The following is a 23,710-nucleotide window of genomic DNA, read 5'->3' as shown; positions in this document are numbered from 1 at the left end:
TTCCTGGGGTAATCCTTGTGCTTGTGTGCATTTCCTCAATAAGCCATTAACATTGTTTGTTCTTTTTACTGTTATACTTGAAAGGCTGCTTGTGGGTGTTTTCCACCTCACAACATGTTTCGGTAACACATACATAGCCAAATGGCATAGCTTCGCATACAATGGTAGCACATACAATCCAACAAGATATTAATGTCTAGCAGATCAAGACTTTTAGAATGACACCTCACAAGGCATACTTTGTACAAAACATATCCTAATTCCATGACAGTGGTGAATATTGGGGTGCCAGGGTGTCACAATATTCTCTGGCTGGAGATCGGACACTAAACGAGGAGAACTCTGAGTTACTGCAGATAATTCTTTCCCAGGTGTCTGCCTGGTGGGTCTTGTTGACATGCTCAGGGTCCAACTGACTGCCCTATTTGTCGGAAAGGAATTTTTCCCCTTGTCAGATTGGGAGAGACCCTGGGTTTTTTTCATTTTCCTCTGCAGCAACGGGCACTGATCACTTGCAAGTTTAAACTAGAAAAAATGGTGGATTCTGTGTAACTTGAAATCATGATTTGAGGACTTCAGTAACTCAGCCAGATGTCATGGGTCTATTACAGGAGTGTGTTGTTGAGGTTCTGTGGCCTGCAATGTGCAGGAGGTCAGACTGGATGATCATGATGGTCCCTTCTGGCCTTAAAACATCTGAGTTATTTTTAATAATATCACCACATTATATCTTTAAGCTACTATAGTACCTTTTGAAGTTATGCAGTACTGTGTTGCATCAACACATTCTATTTTAAAAAAATCAAAATCAAGAACACTTGAATTACAGAAATTAATCTAGGATTCCTTTGAATCAAAATATATTTGCAAAGCCTGAATACCGGTACACACAGTATCCAGAATATCTTAATGATTTAGATGAAATACGGATGGTCTAGTTTAAAACATTACTTTAGGATGAAGGAAGCACATTACAGAGTCAGAGATTTTTTTAGAGAGTGCCTTGCTAGCACCTGCCTCTCAAAGGAACTCTAACATGAGCATCTCCACTGATTTCACCAGCAGCTGTATGTTGGGTTCCTTTCAGGTCTTTGTTTTTTGTTTTTTTTTGTTTTTTTCTTGAGTACACAGGTGAAATTGCTTTCACACCTGATTAAACCTCTATCTCTTCATATTTTTTGTACTGAAACTCTGTGATCTGGAAAGCAACATATTTGTATTTATGCACTATTACACCAATAGGAGCTGAATTTTGCAGACTTCCTTGTTGAATAACTTGGTCTAATTTAATTGGAATTTGACTAGTGCATAAAACCAGCGTTGACTTATATTCTACTGATTTTTCACATTAAAATTTTGTGATCTGGAAAGTAATATTGCTATAGTTTAACAGTGATAGGAACCTAATTTTATGGAATTTTTAACTGAAGAATCTGCCAGACAAAAAAGCGTCAGTTCCATATTGACTTCTTTTTTCTTTAAAGCTCTATCTGGACAGTAAAATGTATTCTATTAATGGGGCTCATTTTGTATTCAATATCAGGTCCACATTTTGTGTAATGTGGTAAATGTAAAGATTGGCTTAGTTTTCTATGTTAGAACCATCCTATATGATCAACGGAAATTCTTTTATATTCTAAGGTTTTTAAGTAACTTATACTTTTTAATTTGCCCTCACAACACCCATGTGGGTAAGGGAAGCATTATTACCCCCAAATTACAGATGAAAAATAAGATACAAAGAATGAATTCTCCTGGATTTCATACAGGGAGATTAAGGCAGTTTTTCAGCTGGTGTAAATTGTCATAGCTCCAGGAACTTGAGTGGAGCTACGACAGTTTAAACTAACTGAGGCTCTGCCCCTAAGTGACTTGCCCCAGGTTACACAGGAAGTCTATAAAACAACCAGGAAGAGAGTCTAGATTCCATGCACAAATAGGCCTTGCATGTTTACTAAACAGGCTCAGTACCATTAGTGGGGTATTTTGTCAGTGTAATTCAAATAAAAAGACATATCCAGATTAAGAAAATCTGAACATTCAGCTTTCTTTTGATCTGTCTTTTCAAAATGGTCTATTAGTAGTGGTAATGTCTAGTTTCAGGTAATTTGGTAGTTGATGATACACCTCTACCCTGATATAACGTGACGCGATATAACACTAATTTGGATATAATGTGGTAAAGCAGCGCTCTGGGTGGTGGTGGTGGGGGGCTGCACACTCTGGCAGATCAAAGCGAGGTCAATATAACGTGGTTTCACCTATAACGCAGTAAGATTTTTTGGCTCCTGAGGACAGCGTTATATCGAGGTAGAGGTGTAGTTTGAACTAACTTGACTGGATCCGGGATTAGATTACATAGGCCACGTCCTGCTCTCATGAATGTCAGTGGATGTTTGTTTGTGCTCAGAATGTTTCATAATCCTATTGAATATTTCCTTCCACGTGAAAGAGGAGCATCTTTTATGTTTGAATTAACAACCTCTAATTTCATCTAATGGAGTATTGTTAGCAGTTGTGATCCACAGAAGAATAAGAGTTTGCATGCTACATCTATCTGACCCTTGAACATTATTAAAACACTCTAATTCAAAACCTGTGATTGGTCACAGAAAATATAATGTAACATACTATAGTTAGAGACAATATTGAAAGACACATTCATCGTGCTATTTTGTAAGATGTTTTGTTCTAAACTGATCTTTTGTCAAAATTATACATTTGCCGTGACACTTGTCCTGCTGTGATGATCACTTCCATTCAACCTTTGTTTTCTGATATATTTTTTTTCAAAATGAATTTTTAAGGTTTTGCGTGTAGATTTAGTGTTAATGAAAGTGAGAAACTAATAGCAACGGCTCCTACCAGACACATTAAACACAGATGTAGGCACTGTGTAGATTTCTGTTGTATACCTCTGATGAGCAGAGGCTCAAGAACATGTTCCAGGTTGTCCAGTGCTTTTGCCATGTAAATAAACACCTGTGAAGAGGAGCCTAGGCTGAGGATTCCAAACTTGTTTTTAACTTGTGAACCAAGCAGCATGTTAACCAGTAGCATGTTTCTAGATACAGAAGGTTGATGCTTAGGAGGTTGATACTTTAGTATTGGACAGCCTAGTCCCCTATTTTATTAAATAATTTAGGAGGAAATTGGCTAAATATGGGTGGCCTAAAATCAAGGATGATATCCATTTTCACAGTCATGAAAACATTTTTTCTCTTGTATGTTTCAGATGATGTTGCACCATACTTCAAGACTGAGCCTGGTTTGCCCCAGATCCATCTAGAGGGGAACCGTCTTGTAATCACGTGCCTTGCGGAAGGCAGCTGGCCCTTGGAATTTAAGTGGTTACACAATGACACTGAAATCACTGCCTACTCCACTGAATATAAGTAAATAGATTTTTTTTAAAATATTGTTTTAATTGCAATAATTTTTTGTGATTGCACTTAGAAGAGATTTGCTATTGGTCACAATATCACAGTGTGGTAATGATGACAGGCAATGCAATGCATCATGAAGAAAATTGGAACAATGGCATTATGTAAATAAAATGTGATGTTATATACACTAAATTGGGTGGAACTTTGAAAGTGTCTTGCTGTTTTGCTAAAAGAATGCTTATAACTTGCTACAACTCAGGCCCTAAAATGGGAATGCAGTAGAAGAGAATATCATCTTACAATATCTTCAAGGATTTCTTAAATGATGCCTATATAAGTGTACTCACCTTTGAAAATAGGAATTTTCCCGGTACAATAGTGTCTTCTAAAACAACAAAAAACTCTGTTTTAGATTAAACAAAAGGCTTTTCATTTCACTCTCCATTTTTACTTCACTCTAGCTGCTACTCTAGTACCTTGCTTTTCCATTTTGGAGACCAAGTATGGTGGGTTGAAAGCAGAGCTTTAGAGAACTGACTTTGGAAGAGCTATTGTCCTGGCCAAGCAGGAAGAAAAAACGATGCAAGGAATGTGGTTTAATTCAGCCTCAACGACCTAACAAGAAATTGTACAGTGCAGGTCATCATTCTGTCCTTAGTCATTTCCATGTGTTTGGGGAGTGCTGCCATCAGCCCTCCTCCCTCCTATTCTGGCCCCAACTCATTGCTGGGACCCCACAGCCTTCCCCTCATATGAGGATTTAAAGGGGCTTGGGAAAGGCGGTTGTCTCCCCAATTTACTAGATGTTAGAAGCTCCAGCTTCCCTGGGGGATGACTTCCCATCAATCCAACTCCCTGGTTTTATCAGGGAGCTATTCTTCCTTATGGAACAAGTATCTGCTCTGGACACCTCCCATCTGCTAGACTGCGACAACCCAACCAGGCCCCTGATGTGCTGTGGGGAAGGAGCAGGGGAAGGCCACTCTGCCCTGGAAAAGCTAGTGAAGGAAAATTCCTTTCCAGCTCTGAAACAAGTAACTAGTGTAATGCCTACAGCAGATGATAAAACCTATTTATTTTCTGCTTACATAGGAGGGAAGATGGGTGCTGCTGCTTCAGGGTGAAAGATGTCTCTGTGTGCAGGGAATGGAGTAGAAATACCCCTCCCCCACGTGCACATAGGCCAGTGGCCCACCTGAGCTCATTTCAATCAGTCCCTGACTCAGGTGATGCTCTCCAATCCTCCCTTCTACAGCCCAAAAGTGGGGGATCCCTTAAAGTAGCCAAGACTCTTCTTCTCACTGGCCAGACAAAGCTCCCACTGCATTCAAAGCTATAGAAAGTGCAGAATGAAACCCTTAGTATAAAATCACCACTCTTTTTGTTTCTGCTTCTTTGAATGTGAAGCTTAATTTTGAAATTAAAAAAAAGCTGCATCCTTGTATTTATATACTCAAGGTAAACAAAAATAGTTCATAGCATTGTATGTGGAAATAATACCAATGCATACATTCTGATAACTATCAATTTTAGAGTTTTATACCGCTGCCCGTCTCCATAATATGTGAATGCCTTCCATGTGACATCAATAGCAAAGTCCTTGGACTTCAGGGCATATCTGTCACTTCCCTCTTCCTAGGCTCAGCTATTTATAACTGTTTGTTTATATATTCACTTTGATAGCACTGCTTCTATCAAAAGTGCTCCTTAAAAATCCCTGCTCACATCAATAATAACTGTTCTTGTAACTCAGTTGCATAAACAGACTAGCCCATAATTCATTTTTGTAGATTTTTCAAAAAATATAATTTACTAATATTCAGCATAATTTTTCATATTCTCTGCACTTCCAATAACACAGGAATAACAAACTTTTAAAATGTTGAACATTTACATTGGGGAGGAGGAGGAGGTGACATCTTGGCACCTGTACCATAAAAATGCACAAACACGTGCACCATTTTTAAACAGTATCCACAATTGTAAGAATTAATCTGATAATACATCCAATCAAAATTCACCCTACAGCGGTTTCCAAGGTAATGAACATATAGTTATTAGAATATAAAACTGCACATGTTGAAAGAAAGCCAAACAAATACGGGTAGCATTTCTTCTTTTTATTCCCCTCTCCACCCCCAAAAAAAAGATTTTGTATTTTTGTAATTTTATTCAAATTGGTAAAATAGTAATACAATGCAAACTGGTAAACTCTGTGACACCAAGCTTCATGTTGGCCACTTGACTACTTTATATGACACATATATTTTCCTAGATTTGGGTTTTTTGAAATTGGGTTTTAGGTCATTTAGAATAAATTAAAATGCAATTAATAAAATGAAGTTGGCTAATCTAAAATTTGTCACTTTCACCTATTTCCATTTCTCTACTCCCTCCTTTTACTCTTTCGTCATAAAATCATAGAAAGGAGAAATGAGGGAGCCCTATTAACTCTTGTTGTTCCTTTAGCAACACAGGATTGTTACCTATCGAGTATGCCTTCATCTTTCTTGGATTATTTTTTAGATTTTTTCTCCATGTCATTATTGTTTTTCTGTTTCCTTTGCTCCTTGCAAAGCAAGGAATTTTAGAACATACAGTCCCCACACTTATGTAGGCCACACCTCTTTTGCAAACATGTAGTAGAGCAGAAATGTGCATTACAGGGCTCAGCTGCCCACATTGTGGTCACCTTTGCACTATACAGAGTTGCTGGCAGTGGAGTATTATTTTAGAAGACAGTTGCTACCAGAGTAGACATATAGAAGGAAGTGCTACCGTTCTCTATTAATCAGATAAGTGACAGTAACTCATAAGGGAACATTTTCTCATCATCTCTCCTTCACCTCTACTCTCTGGAGTATGTTTCTTAGTTCACAACACTGGTTGTTTTTCTGCCTCTTAAGATAGTTGTTCACTGTGGAATGGGTCCATTTTAATTCCATTTATACTTTCAGCTTTGTTTGAAGGGCTGCAGTGCTTTGGTGCTGTTTGTGGCAAGACTGGACTGACCATTTCATCACAAAGCATTCAAGACACACACAAACAGCTGCAGCTGCACCACTTGCAGTAGTAGAACATGGTAAATCTGAATACTGAAGTTAAATCACTTGGCTCTGCTTCCTGCACTGGATAGTCTCTTTGCAGTATCTCATGCCTGCATCACAGCTTCTCTTCTTTCAGACAGTACAGATCCAGCCAATTTATGTACCCAGCTGACCTTAGCATATTTATGGAATAAAGCCTGTTCCCTCTACTAAAGAATATAATAACCTAAGTATTAAGTTCCTACATTATCTACTTTATTGACATGAAAAGGGGTCAGTGCTATCCCATATGCCTGTGTTTTGGACCCTTCCAATTTCTCCTCCACAATCACTCAAAAATTCAGTGGATCTGAGGTTCTTGGCAGAAAGAGGTATTCTTGGCTTAAGTCTTATCTACTTCTTTTAGGACTAGCTCTGTTAACATCTTCATCCAGATTTATTCTTGTCTAGTATAGAAAGACAAATCAAAATTTCCTTACTGTGTATAAACTTAGATAGATTTATAATTTCTTCTGATTAAGCCCAGGAAAGGGTTTCTTTCTATAACTTTCATTGTTGCCCCCAAGGGATCTTACTGTGGAGGAAAGAAGCTTGCTTTTTCCCCAAACCAGTGATTCTGTACTGCATAGAACATGTGGGTTTGGGTAATAATTTTGGGGCAATCATTAACAGAATTCCCTGTATCTTCTCTCAATATAGTAAATGCCAGTAATCTGCCTTCTACTCCCAAAGAAGGGAATGCCTATGGAGCCATTCAGAGTCTCTACTTCCACATCGACTTTACTTCTGTTTGCATTTCCCCTAAACATTAAGGGATACTACTTTATGTGGGACCACTTACAGTTGAACAGTTTCATGAATGCCAGCTATTCAGATATGTCAAAATGTGCTGAACACACTCCATGGTATGTGTTAGTTAGCTTATAAAATGGAGATTTTAAATATTTTTTTCAGAAGAAAACATCTAATAGGATGATTAATCACAGCAGGAAGCATGAGCATCACTGAGTCAATTGGTTTGATTGACAGGAGCAAAGTTGACTGCAGTGTATGAGCAGCAGGGAAGCTGGTAGAAGGATCAGAAAACACTAACTGTCACTTAAGGGGTAAGAAGGAAAAGTGTAGGAGGAGGGCAGGACCTGGGACCTCTCAGGTGGTATCGAAAGGCAGAGCGTAGGACTCAAGAACATTAGAGATGCTACGGTGAGTGAGAAACTTCTTATTTTCTGCTCTTGGAAAAAAATCTGAATAAGAATATGTCTGACGTGTGAACTGAAACAAAAAGTTCAGATTGCCATGGTATTCAGTATTCAGATTTGCAGACATCTGTAATAAATTAAAATAAAAATTATCATTTTACCATGCACTGGTCTTGTAACAAACTCAGATCAGTGGACTGTAACATTGTGTGTGTGTGTGTGTGTGAGAGAGAGAGAGAGAGAGAGAGAGACCACATACTTATTACATACACAGTACCTTGTTTCTTATCTTTATATTCAATTTCAGGCCATGATGTAAGGCATGGCTATTTTATTTAGCACTTAACTATTCTTGTTTTTCATATCTAATTAAAGCACATTTGCTACAGCTAGTAAAATGTGAACTATTAATAATTACAACTGTTACATAAAATATTAATTTTGCAAGTCTGTTATTAATTTTAATAGCTCTCCATAAACCAAGATAAGCACAAAAGAGTTTTGAACTGGTATGCATGGAAAACTTCTAGATTTGCTGTCTTAATATTCATGTGCTCCCCCAGAGAGGTTTTTGTGCTGTAGGTTTGTTGAAATGTATTGCAAGAAAGGGCACATTTTGACATAAAGATTTTGTTTGCAGGATTTAAAATCTGGATGTGATATAATTGGTTCTGATTTCATCTCAGGAGATAAACATCCTGGTTAAATAAGGGTTCTTTTTGATGGGAGCTTGAGAGCTGCAAACTAGTAATACCACTGTCTGCCAATCCCCACACATCCTTTGGGGGTTGTCTATTGGTCTTTTTCCACACCTGGAGTTCAATAATTATGGACAAGTGGGACTTAAATATCATCCATTCTGACTATGTGATTGAGTTTACATTGCCCTCTCCAAAACCCTTTGCCGGCCCCCTTTCAGGAGCCATCCATATGAGGAGATACTCAAACAAGAAGAAGAATCTCTTTGAACGAGGTGCATTAGAGCTCTGGTACCTTTTCTGCATTAGAGGAAGGACTTTTACTCAATGTACTTCCTAGTACCCAAGAAGGATGGCTGGATACCCATTGTCATTCTCCACTATCTCAACCATTTTATTTCCCATGATGACACGGGCACATACCATCCCTAGAAAAGGACATGTGGGTTGCAGCTCTTGATATGAAGGGCATGTACTTTCAGGTGGACATTCACCCTCCCTCCAAATGTTTACTCAGGTTTATAGTAGGATTCGACCACTTTAAATACAGAGTAATTGGAGTCTTTGCACAGTATGGTCTTAACACAACTGATCCTGAATGAGCAACTTACCTTATGCAGATTAGAAATTCTTTCTTTGTATAATGCTAATTGTGTATGCAGAGCATTGTACTGACTTTGCATACACTAGTTCATCTTACATATTTATAGAAGAACCTTATAACTTTGTGGCATGAGATAGACACGTCACAATGAAAAACAAATCAATACTGGCTGATTGAAGTAAGGATATTGGATGATACACATCAGCATGCATCAAGTCTGAACTAGTAGGTTTGAACTTCAGACATCATTTTTCCCCCTTGGTTTTTTTTTTTTTTAATTTTTGTTAATTAGAGCAAGACTCCGTGGATCCCATCCACTGCCTTTGTCCCAAATTTGGTGATCTTGGAAGTTGAAGCAAATGTTATTTAGCTTAACATAAAAAAGGGTTTTTGAGCAGTAGCATGATTTAGTTTTCTACCTGGCAATCTCAGTATCTTATGTGTTTTTAATTTTAGGGGGCCACATTTTAATTTGACTATATATAAAAGAGGCTAAATTGGTAGATTCTTAGGGCTCTGGTAACATATTTTGAATAGACATTAGTCTTTCCAACAGCTTTTTTTTTTTTAAATGAGTATGTTTGTTTCCCCGAAATTGCCTTGTATTGGCATCTTTATGGCCACAGCTGTAAAAAGCCTTTCTCCAGTGCTTAATTTGTGCCAGGGTTTGCCAGGGCTGAACCCTGGTACCTCTAGGCTTTGCAGTTTATATCCTGGCACCTCTGGGTATGTCATATCAGTTATGAAAGTAAAAAATTGCTTGAGACCTGGGACCCAAGTGCTTGAGCTCTGTCCTGACTTTCATTACAAATTAAGCACTGCCTTTCTCCTGTAACCACACTGTCTTTTAACTTACGTGGTGCATTAAAAAGAAAATGGAAATTGGAAAAAGGCTTCTAATGAACTAAACTTCAGCTTGCAGTTCTGCATAGATCTTTGATCAAGGTTTTGTCCTTGAATCTCAGGATCTGACAATCACTCTGGCTGAGTGAACCCTTATGTTCTGGAACAGAAGCTTTTTAGGTTTCTTTGATACATGTCACTATCCATCTTGCAATGGAAATCTTCTGGGCAGCTAGTCTCTGCTTGGCTGTTCCATTCAAAACAAATAGGCTGTCCATCTTTCTAAATTACTTGCAGAAACTTTAAGTGCCCTGCTGGCATCCAGACAGTGAAAATTCCTTTTCTCTTGTGGTTTAGAATGCGTACAAAATGACAGCAAAATAATCTCTTGATCACTGTAAAAATGCTGTTCATTTTTGGGATTAAGTTATATTTGGATCAACTTTCTGCTTATGAATTTTGAAAGTATTATGTTTCTGTCTCTAGCAGAAAATGCTGAAGCTTTGGTAAATTTGGAGAACGTAACGTAAAATGAGCTTTTTTCGACAGCTGAATGGATAATCATGATTTAAAAAAATAAAAATCAGGTTTTTGGATTACAATATGTTTTTTAAAATATGTAATCATTTTTATTTATATTTTGATGATTCTCTATGTTCTTCCTATCTCATAGTCTTAAATCACTGAAGTAGATGTTTTTTAATTGTTTCTTTAGTTCCTTATTTTAGAATTTCAGATTTTATATGGCAGTATTTTCTGCTAAATTTCATACATAAAATGCTTATATCTTCTAAAAAAAAAAAGCCTAGGGCTTTATTTGTATCCTTTCTGTGAGAACCACATAAACTCAAACCCAAAATTGGTAAGCAAATATCCCATGCTATATTTTCAGCCTACATGATCTTCTGATATATTGAACTTTCAGAAGTCAAGAAACGTGAAGAGATTCAACCTGTATATGCACCTCTATCAGCATTTGCAGTTTGAAGGCAATGGGACTTGTGCTCCTATGTCACTTCAGTGCTTCTCAAAAACCCACTCTCAGGTGCCTAAATATGGGCTAAAGAGCCTTACTTTAAGTGTCTTGTGGGGCTGTCAAGCAATTAAAAAAATTAATTGCGATTAATCATGCTGTTAATAATAGAATACCATTTATTTAAATATTTTTGGATGTTTTCTACTTTTTCAAATATGTTTGTTTCAGTTATAACACAAAATACAAAGTGTACAGTACTCCACTTTATATTTATTTTGATCACAAATATTTGCACTATAAAAAACCAAAAGAAATAGTATTTTTCAATTTACCTAATGCAAGTATGGTAGTACAATCTCTTTATCATGAAAGTTGAACTTACAAATGTTGAATTATGTACAGAAAAATAACTGCATTCAAAAATAAAGCAATGTAAAACTTTAGAGCCTACAAGTCCACTCAGTCCTACTTCAGTCAATTGCTCAGACAAACAAGTTTGGTTACAATTTGCTGACCACTTTTTGTTTACAATGTCACCTGAAAGTGAGAACAGATGTTCTCATGGCACTGTTGTAGCTGGGATCGCAAGATATTTACGTCCCAGATGCGCTAAAGATTCATATATCCCTTCATGCTTCAACCACCATTCCATACGACATGCATCCATGCTGATGACAGGTTCTGCTCGATAACAATCTAAAGCAGAGCTGACCGATGCATGTTCATTTTCATCATCTGATTCAGATGCCACCAGCACAAGGTTGATTTTCTTTTTTGGTGGTTTGGGTTCTGTAGTTTCCGCATCTGAGTGTTGCTCTTTAAATCTTCTGAAAGCATGCTCCACAGCTCGTCCCTCTCAAATTTGGATGACACTTCAGATTTTTAAACCTTGGGTAGAGCGTTGTAGATATTTTTAGAAATCTCACACTGGTACCTTCTTTGTGTTTTGTAAATCTGCAGTGAAAGTGTTCTTAAAACGAACGTGGTGGGTCGTCATCCTAGACTGCTGTAACATGAAATATATGGCAGAATGTGGGTAAAACAGAACAGAAGACATACAATTCACCTGCAAGGAGTTCAGTCACAAATGTAATTAACACATTATTTTTTTAACGAGCATCATCAACATGGAAGTATGTCCTCTGGAATGGTGGCCAAAACATGAAGGGGCATACAAATGTTTAGTATATATGGCACGTAAATACCTTGCAATGCCGGCTACAAAAGTGCCATGTGAATGCCTGTTCTCACTTTCAGATGACATTGTGAACAAGAAGCGAGCAGCATTATCTCCTGTATTTATAAACAAACTTTTTTTCTTAGCGATTGGCTGAACAAGAAGTAGCAGTGAGTGGACTTATAAGCACTAAAGTTTTACTTTGTTTTGTTTCTGAGTGCAGTTATGTAACAAAGAAAATCAATATTTGTAAGTTACACTTTCACAATAAAAAGATTATACTACAGTACTTTTATGAGGTGAATTGTTTATCATTTTTACAGTGCAAATATTTGTAATCAAAATAATAATATAAAGTGAACACTGTACACTTTGTGTTCTGTGTTGTAATAGAAATCAACATATTTGAAAATATAGAAAAGCATCCAAAATATTTAATAAATTTCAATTTGCATTCTATTGTTTAACCATGCAATTAATCGTGATTAATTTTTTTGAATTAATCACGTGAGTTAACTGCGATTTATTGACAGCCCTAAAAAAAGGCCTGTTGTGTGTGTGTGTGTGTAAATTTTTTTTAAATATATGTAACCTCATTAATATATTGGAAGTCTAAATAACTTTTCACTGTTAATGCTGAAGCAATTAGAAGTCTAAATAACTTTTCACTGTTAACGCTGAAGCAATTTTGTTTTGAAATTACAGAGATTCTATACCTCTAAGAGGGAAGTTTTTAATAAAGATGCCATTTTAGCCTCATAATTCTACAATCCCATATGTTCATATTTGAAGACCATGAATTATCTCATGTAAGTCAATCGGAATAATCATGAGTAAAGTTACATTCCTGTTTAAGTGTTTACACAATCAGGGACTTAATTTTCAATATAATATTTATTTCCTTTAGCAGTTTCGGAAAATTCAAATATGATTCCCTAGCAGAAGTGGCATTTGAAAGCAGTGTTTATAATTTAGTTCCCTATAAATATGCAACAATTTTCAAATTAGACAAACTTCAAACTGATTGAAATCACCTTGATTTCAGTTTCTCCATCATGTTTTATTGATTAAGGGTGTCAATTAGAGATTAAAATGGAGTCTTGTCGATGCTCAAGCATCAACAGATTTTTTTTTCTCACCGGTCATAAGGTACTTGCTGGTCTCAGAAATGTCAAGTTATCTAGACAGTGGTATGGCATTTGCATGTGTATGGATGTGAATATTTTTGATTTACTGGTAATGCCATTAGTTTCTTGGTGCCAGAGATAAAACAAATGGCATATTTTGTATTGGTAGTATTCTTTATCCACTCCAAACCTCAGAAAATGAAGGTGAATGGGTCAGGTTGGAACATGTTTTTAGACTTCCTCCAAATCCACTGAGACTGCAAACTGTCAAGATTGGACAACTAAGCATCTGTTTTAAAACTTATGATTTAATAGAATCATAGAATTGTAGGACTGGAGGGAACCTCGAGAGGTCATCTAGTTCAGTGTGGTGTACTCATGGCAGGACTAAGTATTATTTAGACCATCCTGACAGGTGTTTGTCTAGCTTGCTCTTTAAAATTTCCAATTATGGAGATTCCTCAACCTCCCTAAGCAATTTATTTTAGTGTTTAACCACCTTGTCAGGAAGTTTTTTCTAATGTCCAATGTAAACTGCCCTTGGTGCAGTTTAAGCCCATTCCTTCTTTTCCTTTCCTCAGAGGTTAAGGAGAATATTTTTTTCTCACCTTCTCCTTGTAACCACCCTCTGTGTACTTGAAAACTGTTCTCACGCCCCCTCTCAGTCTTTTCTTCTCCAGACTAAACAAACCCTTTTTTTTTTCAATCTTCCCTCATAGGTCATATTTTCTAGACTTCTAGTCATTTTTATTACTGTTTTCTGGACTTCTTCTGATTTGTCCACATCTTTCTTGAAATGTGGTGCCCAGAACTGGACACAATACACTAGTTGAGGCCTAATCAGCGTGGAGTAAAACAGAAGAATTGCTTCTCGTGTCTCGCTTACAGCATTCCTGCTGATACATCCCAGACTCAGGTTTGCTTTGTTGCAACAGTGTTACACTGTTGACTCATATTTAACTTGTGATCCACTATGGCCTGCAGATCCTTTCCCACCGTATTCCTTGCTAGTCAGTCATTTCTCATTTTGTATGTGTGCAGCTTATTGTTCCTTTCTAAATGGAGTACTTTGCATTTGTCCTAACTGAATTTCATCCTATTTTCTCCAGTTTGTCCAGATCATTTTGAATTTTCATCCTACCCCCCAAAGCACTTGCTATCCCTCTCAGCTTGGTATTGTCCACAAACTTTATAAGTGTACTCTCTATGTCATTATCTAAATAATTGATCAAGATATTGAACAAAAACAGACCCAGAACTGATCCCTGAGGGACCCCACTCAATATAGCCTTCCAGCTTGACTGTGAACCACTGATAATTACTCTCTGGGAACGGTCTTGCAACCAGTTATGCACTCACTTTATGGTAGCTCCATCTAGGTTGTATTTCCCTAGTTTGTTTTTGAGAAGGTCATGAGAGACAGTATCTAAAGCCTTCCTAAAATCAAGATATACCACATCTACCACTTCCTCCCTATCTACAAGGCTTGTTACCCTGTCAAAGAAAGCTATTAGGTTGCTTTGACATGATTTGTTCTTGACAAATCTGTGCTGACTGTTACTTATCACCTTATTATCTTCTAGGCGTTTTCATGAAGTAGACTTTCGTTAGGTACCAGAACTACCTGGAGTCCTCTCAAGCTTTCTTGGAAATGAGGAAGATTGAATTACACACATTTATCTCTTTCTTCACAGGGCACCAAACATATATTTAATGCTAGAAAAATCTTTATGGCTGGGGCATTGCTGTCCATATTTCAGCTCTGTTTGAGAGGGCATTCTGTAATGAGGTCTTGACATGGCAATAAGGAAAATGACTCTGAGCAAATGACCACTGCATAAAAGATAATGCCTGCTAAATTTGGAGATTGCCTCCAGGGGCCAGCTTGGATTCATGGATCCACAGATATTCAGGAGTACTTAGGGAAGTATAGGAAGAATGACTTCTCTCCTACATCTGTTACCACTGAGGTTTGGAACTGATTATAACAAAACTTGAATTCATATTCTCTTTGTCTGAGACTTAATAAGTTCTGTTCTTATGATGTTTCTTTCAGAAGGTTGTAGAAGAAAAATATTCCTGAGATTAAGAGTCTTTCCAATCCTGAATAGCAGATGCCTTTCATAGGGAGTCTGGTTAGTCATTTTTGTAAACCAAGATCTGAGCAATAAAAGTTGGCAGGCATAAGCACTAGTCTATGTGATCAAGAGTCACATCACTCGCTCCCCATGGCACTGTGAATGAAGTTCAGAAATCTTGTCCTTGCTTTTAAGGTTATACATCATAAAGTTCCTGTCAAGAACTCTTTCCCTGTCTGTTTAGCATTCTTCCCCTTGACCTCCAGACATGCAGCCAATCCCCCAGTTACACCAACCTGGATTCCTGTTTCATCTGCTTCCATAAAAGGCTTTTTGCCTTCTTTCATGCTGCCACTTGCTCATGAATCACCGTTCCAAAATATTTTGGAGCCTATTGCCTCATTCAGATCACTTCTAAAAGCATATTATTGGAGAATTATCTAGAAAAAAGACCCATGTTTACACTCAAAACACAAACTAACAAAAATATGTTGAACCCACATTACCTATTGTGACAGACCTAGACCAGTGAGTTACAGGAGTCTGGTAGAGGGCAAATATACTGGTCACTGGATCCGTAGCTTTCTGTTCCCTGAGTGACCAGAGCAGGGGCTACACTAGAGTAATGAGGAACCTGCTAGAACCAATTAAGGCAGATAGGCTGATTAGATCACCTGCAGCCAATCAAGGCAGGCTAATCAGGGCACCTGGGTTTAAAAAGGAGCTCACTCCAGTCAGGTTTGGAGGAGCCAGAGGAGAGGAAGTGCGTGTGAGGAGCTGGGAGCAAGAGGCACAAGGAGCTGAGAGTGAGAGGGTGTGCTGCTGGAGGACTAAGGAGTACAAGCGTTATCAGACACCAGGAGGAAGGTCCTGTGGTGAGGATAAAGAAGGTGTTTGGAGGAGGCTATGGGGAAGTATCTCAGGGAGTTGTAGCTGTCATGCAGCTGTTACAGGAGGCACTATAGACAGCTGCAATCCACAGGGCCCTGGGCTGGAACCCGGAGTAGAGAGCGGGCCCGGGTTCCTCCCAAACCTTCCAACTCCTGATCAGACAAAGGAGGAGTTGATCCAGACTGTGGGGAAGATCACTGAGGTGAGCAAATCTGCCAATAAGCGCAGGACCCACCAGGATAGAGGAGGAACTTTGTCACACTATGTATACCTAAACCCAAAGACTGTGGAATTGGCTCTCTAATCATCTCCTTCTTAATCTCTCCTTCCCAATGTATGTTACAGCCTCACTTGTCTGATCCATCATCCTGACTGTAATAATTTTGGGATAGGGAAGTGTCTCTCTTTTTTCTTCCTTTGCAGCATATGGGAGTATTTATTATTATTTTATTATCTAACACTTATATTGTGATAGCATCTAAAAGCCACAACCAGGCATTGTATAAACATATAATGAATGACAATCACTGCTCCAAAGAGTTTACAGTCCTAAAAGACAAGACCTAGCAGGTGGATGAGATAAACAAGCAGACTGGGGTGGGGAAAATGAGGTAGCAAATACATATTTATGGATGCAATGAAATAACTAACAATAGTTATGGTATAGTTGTGATGTCAAATGGATGGTATCTGAATTCAAGGGGAAAATTTGCCATTTTAAGACTGTGGACGCTTCTGAAACTGAAAACCTGCCTAAATCACAAAGCCACCCTTCCATCCCTTCATGAGGACTTGATGGTGTAGATTCTGTTGTTGAAATAGCAGCATCCACCTTTAGAGCTACTGACCAGAACCTGAAATGGGAAAGAGAGAGAAATGGACTTTCCCTGAATATAACATCAACAAAATGCATTTACACTGACATGATCAATAACCACAGGATGCAGGTGGACATCACAATTAACGGTCAAGTGTGGAGGTAGTAAATTAATTTAATTATGAGGGATCATACATATCCAACCAAGGACGCTGCTCCAAAGAAATCTGAAGACTATAGATAGGTTGCTCAGCCATTGCCTCTCTTACAAAAATGTAGAAAAACCATGACATCTTGAAATTTATGGGGGTTCGACTAATGAAAAGCTTAGTTTTTTCCATAGTGACTTATTGATGTGGTTCCTGGGAAACTAATGCTTCTAACAAGAAGAAAATTGAAGTCATTGAGATGCGGTGCTGGTGAGGACTCTTGCATCTCTTTTGGACAGAAAAAGCAAACAAATGCTTGTTAGAAGTATTATTAGAGAGAAATGTTGTTGGAAATCAACAAATGCAAACTTATGTACTTTGGTCACATCAGGCATAGAAATGGAAATAACCTTGAGGAAAGCATGGTGATGGGTCATTGTAATAGAGGACAGCCAGCAGAGAGGTGGATAGATGGTTTGCAGTAGATCACTTGGAAGTCAGCTGAGTGTGTGACATTAGAGATGGATTGAGAATGTTTCCAAAAATTCTACTGTGTCACTAGTATTCAGACCTAAATAGGCTTTACCCTTAAATTGAAGAGCCTAGAGCTAAAATTTTGGACCTGTTTGAAAATTGGATGTTAGAGGAACTGAGATAGCTCCTCCTTTTTTAAAAGAAAAGATTTAGTAGGTTTCTAAGACACTTTTAAAATGTACTCATAATCCGCTAGAGCAATGGGTCTCAAACTTTTTTACTGGCAACCCCTTTTGCATCGCAAACCTCTGAGTGCAACCCCTCAATAAGTTAAACATACCATTTAATATATTTAACACCATTATAAATGCTGGAGGCAAGCGGGGTTTGGGGTGGAGGTTGACAGTCGCGACCCCCCATGTAATGACCTTGTGACCCCCTGAGGGGTCCCGACCCCCAGTTTGAGAACCCCTGCACTAGAGAGTAACAGGATGGTCCCCCCAAAGTGTGGGAAACTAACTCGCTCTTGTACATCCAGTTGCATTTAGGAGTTCCATTCCTGTGCTGGGTATTTGGTAGGTGAATGGGGTTGGAAAGGAATAAGACCAATGGCTTGAGTCTGCTGCATTGAGTTATAAGTTGTGTAACAATTCCCTGCCATGGTATACTTGCTTCAAGTGTGAGCATATATCTGCATAATTTTAGACCATATACTGCAAAGATTTCATGGTAGGTTTGTTCCAGAAAGTGTGTCTCTACTTGCCCTGCTTGACAAATGGTGAGACAGTAGATCCAGAGTTAGAAGCTACCGCTTAGGTGGGTTTAGAGGATTTCTTCTTTGTAACCTTTAAAGAGTTTTCTTTCTTCCGGCCAACAATCACACTAGAAGTGTTTTCATTCTGATACACAAATAAATCTGAGAAAAGGACATCAAAGCAGCACACTTATAATCCACTCAATCTGTTCTACTGGCAGGAAAACTAGCTCTGCAGTCCTGGCCTGGTGCAGATGAAGACAGGAAAAATGGGTGTTTTAATTTTGACTCCATTTAAAACACAAGGGGAACAAATCAATATTGGTCAAACAGAAAATTACAAAATATTTTAGAAAAAGTAAAATAAATTTTAGCTTGTAAGAGCTATAAACCATGAAGAAAAATAACAATAAAAATGACTTGTCAAAGTCCAATTAAGTCAGACTCTATTTTTTGTGGTTTATAGCGTTCAGCTTTAGTCTTCTGCTTAGCAAAAGAGAAAAAAAATTAGTCCCATTTGATCACTGAAACTTGTTGATTTTAATTTATTGATTGTGGGCTACCTTACCTAGAAAGAAATGTGTATTTAGTAGTAATTATGATACAGTAATCATAGCTGGTGACTCAGTTCTATATTTATTTTAAAAAATGACTTTCCCCATCTCCCTCATTTTCATTGCATCTGATACTTGTCATGGATTTTGTGTGTGTGTGTGTGAGAGAGAGAGAAAATGAACACCTTTTCCTTTAATGGAATAACATTTTAAAGATTAAAATTCAGCAGTATTATTTTTCCTTATCTTTTCATAAAGTGTTTCATTAATCCTGCCATAAGATCTCCAGAGGTGACCAGAGGGAATATGTACTTTGATTAATATTTGTTTAATGCAGGATTATCTATATTACTCAGATGTTTTATTCATATTAAAATTGTGCCTATCAGCTCATTTTCAGGTTGACTAGTCGGATATAGTTGAATGAAGAAGATGAACAATTAGTAGACTAAGTGACTTTTAAAGTGTGCCAAGGAGCAGAACAAATACAATATATAATGCACCTTGTCTGCTCCAGTACTCTTATGAGTTAAGTTGGTCACATAGTATAGTAAAAGATGTTTCCATACCTGAATTTTAATGTCATTGGAAAGCTTTTCCAATGCCATTATTTAGATTTCTGCTTTATTATAGCATCTCTGGGAAAAGTATTAGACTTTTCTTGCCTTATGGATGAAGGTAAATTGAGTTGAGGGAAAAACTCAAATCAATACTACTCGGCAAAATGTTGAGTCTAGTTAGTCCTATCATAAATGGATCATAAGACTGAAAGTTTGCCATACAATTCAAATATTTCATTCTTGGATATAGTCCAGGATGTATCATGGGATCGTTGATAATTTGAGAGAGTGCAAGTCATTTATCCATTTTTGCTCATGGGAAAGAGGTGCAAGATGTGCATGAGGCAATGTCAAATGTTAGAATAGGATGCAGAAACTCATCACAAAATTTAAGAGTGGATAGGACACTCTTCTTAATGCATGACCTATTTTTGGAAATAGTAACTTTTTCATCCATAACAGAGGATATGTTATAACTCTGCCTTTCTCTTTGTGTCTCACAGATACATCATCCCAACCTTGCAAAGGTCCCATGCTGGGTTTTATCAGTGTGTGGTGCGGAACAGGATGGGGGCACTCTTGCAAAGGAAATCTGAAGTTCAAGTGGCATGTATGTGTTATCCTGTAACTTATTAACAAACCAATTAAATTCTTGTGTGCAGGAAGAACAATATAGCAATAATGTTTGTCAGTTTATTCTAGGTATGTCTCGAGATAAGTCATATGTTTAAAAAGTATTATATTGCAAGAATTTTCACATTGACAGTGGTTGCCATCTGGTAGCAAAGTTCGAACTGTCACAATGTGAAATATTTGTAGCAAGTATTGAATCACTCAAACCAAGACTGGATTAGAAGCTTGCTATGTTTTATCTTCCAAACCCCATGGGTCTTTTTGCACAACCGATAAGTAGAACTGACTTCCCCTTCACACACAACTGCAGTAGACATAATCAGACCAGGTAAGGCCAGGTCCTTCTGGGAAAGGAAAAAGAGGGATCTGAAAAAGTGGTTTCAAAGGGGAGACAATATTTGGGGGCTAAACTATGGAGAAATGAATCCTCAAAAAACTAAAATGGCACAAACATGGAAGAATAATGGAGGGAGTCGACAGTTTAAAATCACTTGTAGATGAGTTTTTAGTGTGTTGGAAGTAAAGAAAGAAACTTTGACCACCAAGCAAGGAACAAGAATTTAGTGGAAATCCATAAGGATTGTGAGACATGGTGATACCTTGGTGATTATGGTCAGCAAAGACGCTGCTCTCTGAGAGAGAGGGACAGATTGCCTTCTCAAATGAATCAAAATGCACAAAAAGGAGCTTTGAACCTGATTTGTCATGTAGCTAATATAAAGGGCAGGCAAGCACTGATTGTTCTTGCTTTCTGTGTCCTCCAATATTCGCAACAGCTCCTACTTGGAATGCCTTGCTTCTGGAGGGAAATAGGGAAGAAAGATGTGTCCCAATTTAGTTCAGTTTAAACACTCTCTTCTCAAAGGAGTACGGAGAAACGCCTCCTAAGAATTCATAAAAGTTTGGTGGTACTGTAAGGGCCTTGCAGGAGAAGAAGGAACCCTATATAATTCCCTAGCTAACATGCCAAGCTGAGTGGAGTCCTACCTGCCTCTGGGTCTAGCATAGGTCCAGCTGCATCAGAAGATGGAGGATTTCCATCTGCTGCTATTTGTGGGGGAAAGGATGTCAGACAAATCTGTAGCCCCAACACGATTCTTTTAGTTGGGAAACAGTGGCCCTACCTGCCAGTCCTCTCTTCCTGGTCTCCAACAACAGAAAATGGAAAGAGCAGCCAGTTGTCACACTCTGCTCCTACATCCCTTCAAAGACTCTTGGGAGGGAGACAACGGAGACAGCAGGAGGATAATAGGAGAACACCATGCCTTTGCCCAAAGACACCAATGATAGAGGCCCTAGAGCATGAAGGAGGCAGGGGCTGTTAGGAAGACAGGTATAGACTACCCGAGGAAGAGAGAGGTGGGATGTTGCCTTGGAGGTTCCAGGTAATCACTCTTGCAATAGAAAATTAATAGGTTTATTCACAGTCAGTACCTCACTAACCAAACTCTGAGGTTCTGTTTCTGAACATGATTGTGAACCAAATCTTGTAGGATGTTCATATCTATAGACTGTAGTTCAGAATACAAAGGCTGTCAAACTTGACATCTGATTTGATTTTTGACTTTCACTTGGAAATGTTAGTTGATTTTCTCAATCATTGGTGCTGAGTTACCTGACTTGACCTGTAAGATATGAAAGATGTCATAATTCCGTCTACTTTTGCTTTTGTTTCTTGCATTAACATCTAGAAAATATAAATCAAATAACTTGTTTGAAAGTATTTTTAAAGAATTAAACTGTGATCAATCCATTACTCTTTAAAAAGTATGTTTGAACATATGCCAGCTTTGGACTTAAGTTCAGCTTCTTACTTCCACTCCTCCTTCTTGCACCAAAACAACAGCATTCTTCTGAAGTAAATATTTGAAAATCTATAAGTAAAGTACCATTTGTTTGTAACACTACATGTTAGCTGGCTGATGCTGTTCTTCTGGGTACATAACAGGAAGAACAGCAATAATAAAATGGATAATGCTTGATAAATGGAAGTAAGATTAAGTAGATGAGTTGAATTCTTTATTAGTCATAACCATTTTCAAGTAAGTGATTAGACTGAATAACTGTGTCATAAGGGAAAATGCATAGGATTTTCTTTCCTGTACTTTAAAATGAAAAGTGGTAATGAGAATAATACATTGCACTTATACAATGTTTTACAAAGTTCAATTAATTTATCCCTTAAAACATCAGAGGGAGATTGACACAGAAGGTTTAAGCGACTTGCCCAAGGTCACACAGCAAGTCAATAGCAAAATTGAGATTATGACTCATGGACTGAGCATGGAATTGGGATTTCCCAAGAGCATGCTGCAGTGGCATAGTGATTTTTCAGAACATAAAAGTAGTATCAAATTGTTTTCCAATAAAAAAAAAAGAGAGAAGACAGGAGTAGAGGAGATAAAGCATGCACTATAATAGCACAACTGAAATTGTATTGTAAGGATAAATTTGAGCGTCTCTATTCTGATGGTTATACCCAAATGATCAATAAATGCAATTTCACAAAAAACAGTGAATTCTCGAATCAGACATATCCTTTGAAGCACAACTTCCATCTCAGAAGGACAGAATGAGTCCTGCTCATTTTAGTCTGGTTAGAATTGTGTCTAATAGCAATCTCACAAGATGTGATGTTCTACCCCCCTATAATCAAATGGTACTCAAGAAAGGTGTGAAAATCTTTTCTACCTTTGAAAACAAATAGTAAAAATTACAGAAATTATTTCTCATTTGGTCTTCACAACTGAATGTCCCCTGATTAGTATACATGAGGGACAAATATATCAGCTACAGTATAAAATAGCTTTTGAAAAATCACTTTGATCCATTGTTGAATTATCTCTGTAAAATACGATCATTAAAATTGAATTCTATTGTAGTATTAATCTGTCACCATTATGTTTAATAATATTCAATACCAAAAGCCAGTTTTGGTAACAAGAGCCTGAATTACTGTAAATCAACACAAATCTGGAAACTCAGCACCCAAGGTTTAGATCTGTTCTATGATATTTTTAGTTATTTTAATCTGTAAGAAGTTTTTAAAAAATGTGTTAAATACCCAAGGGACCGGATTTCTGTACCTAGTAGTGACTGCTGCTATCTTTTGCAAAACTTTAATTTTCAAATCTAAATTGTTTTAAGCAATGTGCATTCAAGGAAGCACCTCAAACTTTGTAGTGTTTTACTGTTGTCACTTTTACAGTGTATAAGTCCTCCAATTTTTTTTCAATTCTTGCTCAGAAAAATTAGTTGAGACATAAATGAATGGAAAAAGCTGTTTATAAAAAAAATGCTGACCAGTTCTTTTTGGGCTTAAGATGCCTGAATTCTGAAGGCTAGACTAGTCACATGATGGTGAAATTAATTAGAATTACCTATGTGGTTCAAAACTTCTTTTCAAGTAGGCCATCTGATTAATTATAAACAAAAATACATGGAGCAACAGTGCTGATTATATCTGAATAAGTAGCTTGAAAATCACAAAGATGATTAGAACCCTTTTAAAAATACTATGTTTTTTTCTTTCTGCCTTTGTTTGTCTTTAGTCTCTTACTTCCCTCCTTAGACAGGGCTGCAGGTTCATGCTCTTCTGCCCTCCCTGCATCCCTTTCTGCTCTTGAGAACTTGAATACCAACCCCTTGGCCTTTGGGAGATGGGAATTCAGTGGGGAAACCAAAACAGTTATTTCTGTACACCAATTTGGTAATTTTAAGAAAAATAAAATGTATACAGTTTT

The 23,710-nt window shown here is 37.6% G+C and overlaps 1 protein-coding gene across 2 annotated transcripts in view; it reads left to right on the top strand.

Annotated features, from left to right (window-relative positions):
* SDK1 (sidekick cell adhesion molecule 1) overlaps nt 1–23,710 on the top strand; it is a 662,005-nt gene that overhangs the window by 238,929 nt on the left and 399,366 nt on the right. For both annotated transcript variants that reach the window (XM_075069178.1, XM_032767751.2), the window contains exons 2-3: nt 3,236–3,395; nt 19,838–19,944. In XM_075069178.1, coding sequence (XP_074925279.1) covers nt 3,236–3,395; nt 19,838–19,944 — 267 coding nt within the window. The remainder of the gene's footprint in view (nt 1–3,235; nt 3,396–19,837; nt 19,945–23,710) is intronic.

Source organism: Chelonoidis abingdonii, chromosome 9 (assembly GCF_003597395.2).
Source record: "Chelonoidis abingdonii isolate Lonesome George chromosome 9, CheloAbing_2.0, whole genome shotgun sequence".
Classification (NCBI taxonomy): domain Eukaryota; kingdom Metazoa; phylum Chordata; order Testudines; family Testudinidae; genus Chelonoidis; species Chelonoidis abingdonii.
This window is presented reverse-complemented; position numbering and strand designations above follow the sequence as displayed.